Source organism: Sinocyclocheilus grahami, unplaced genomic scaffold, assembly GCF_001515645.1.
Source record: "Sinocyclocheilus grahami isolate Dianchi unplaced genomic scaffold, SAMN03320097.WGS_v1.1 scaffold16960.1, whole genome shotgun sequence".
NCBI classification, from domain to species: Eukaryota; Metazoa; Chordata; class Actinopteri; order Cypriniformes; family Cyprinidae; genus Sinocyclocheilus; species Sinocyclocheilus grahami.
The window spans coordinates 3686-4709 of NW_015516370.1; the positions used below are offsets into that span (position 1 = coordinate 3686).

The 1024-nt window shown below is 40.8% G+C and overlaps 1 protein-coding gene across 1 annotated transcript in view; it reads right to left on the reverse strand.

The window, feature by feature from the left end:
• LOC107579384 (solute carrier family 26 member 6-like) overlaps positions 1–773 on the reverse strand; it is a gene marked incomplete at both ends in the record, with an annotated part of 4426 nt that extends 3653 nt beyond the window's left edge. The window contains 2 exons of the mRNA XM_016265219.1: positions 430–512; positions 621–773. Coding sequence (XP_016120705.1) covers positions 430–512; positions 621–773 — 236 coding nt within the window. The remainder of the gene's footprint in view (positions 1–429; positions 513–620) is intronic.
• Between the last annotated feature and the right edge of the window lie 251 nt (positions 774–1024).

Genomic DNA, 1024 nt, shown 5'->3' on the forward strand with positions numbered 1-1024 from the left:
GTGAACTATGCCTTTTACAAAAACTTTAATGGTAGATCAATGATACTAAAATAACACTGCTCTCCACTGACCTTTGTGTGTGTGTTTTATATGCTTAAAGAAGTCAAAAGTCCTCCTAATGTCTCACGTGAGGGTGTACAGAAAGAGACAGAATTCCATGAGGCCTGAGATTAGTGCTTTACTGTAGACGTGTTTTGATGGATTAACAAAGTCAGTCAACCAAGATTAAGACCAAGAACTGAGCCACCAAGAACTTTCTAACCTCCTGCATGAGGTCAGTGTTTAAAAAGAAACAGTTTGACTTCGCTGCACATGCACACAATGTCAGACTAAAATGATTTTAAGCCTGCTGTTGCTAGTGAAAGTTCATTGTGTTCCTCTAGTATCCACTCAATGTAACTAAGTGTGTAATGTGAAACACACACTTACCCACTGGGAATTTCTCCCACCACGTCGACACCATTAACAGCTCTCAGATCAGCATAATGAGAAACAAGTGTCCCTGTAATAATCTGTAAATATACACACAAAGCTGTTGCATCTGTCTCTTTGTGTACTTACTAGGTTGGAGTTTTCTGGTTTGACATCTGAAGAAACATGGTACACGTGTAGCTACTCACCACCATGAGCTCTATGGGAACAGGGAGGAGTAATCTGTGACTGTAGCAGGAGTTGATCTCTTTCACAATGATCAGAGCTGTGAGAGCCACCAGACTGATCAGAAGAGTGGCAATGTGAGTCTGTGGTAATAACCTGCCCAGTTCCACCAGAGTCTAAAGACAGAGAGTAGTTCATTAATAAAATAAATGTGCATTTTTAAAATGTGACTGAACCTGATTTTTGTAGATTGATTGTACTTGAGGTCTATATTTTATCTGTGTGCATATTAGTGCAGTGGTTTGAGTGACAGTGGAGGCAAGAGTAATTTTGTGAATGTGACGAATCCAGTCCGTGGCCTTCCGTCCGATTGCCACCAGAGGTTGCCCTTCCATTATATTGACTTTCACACCACACAGACTGTTAC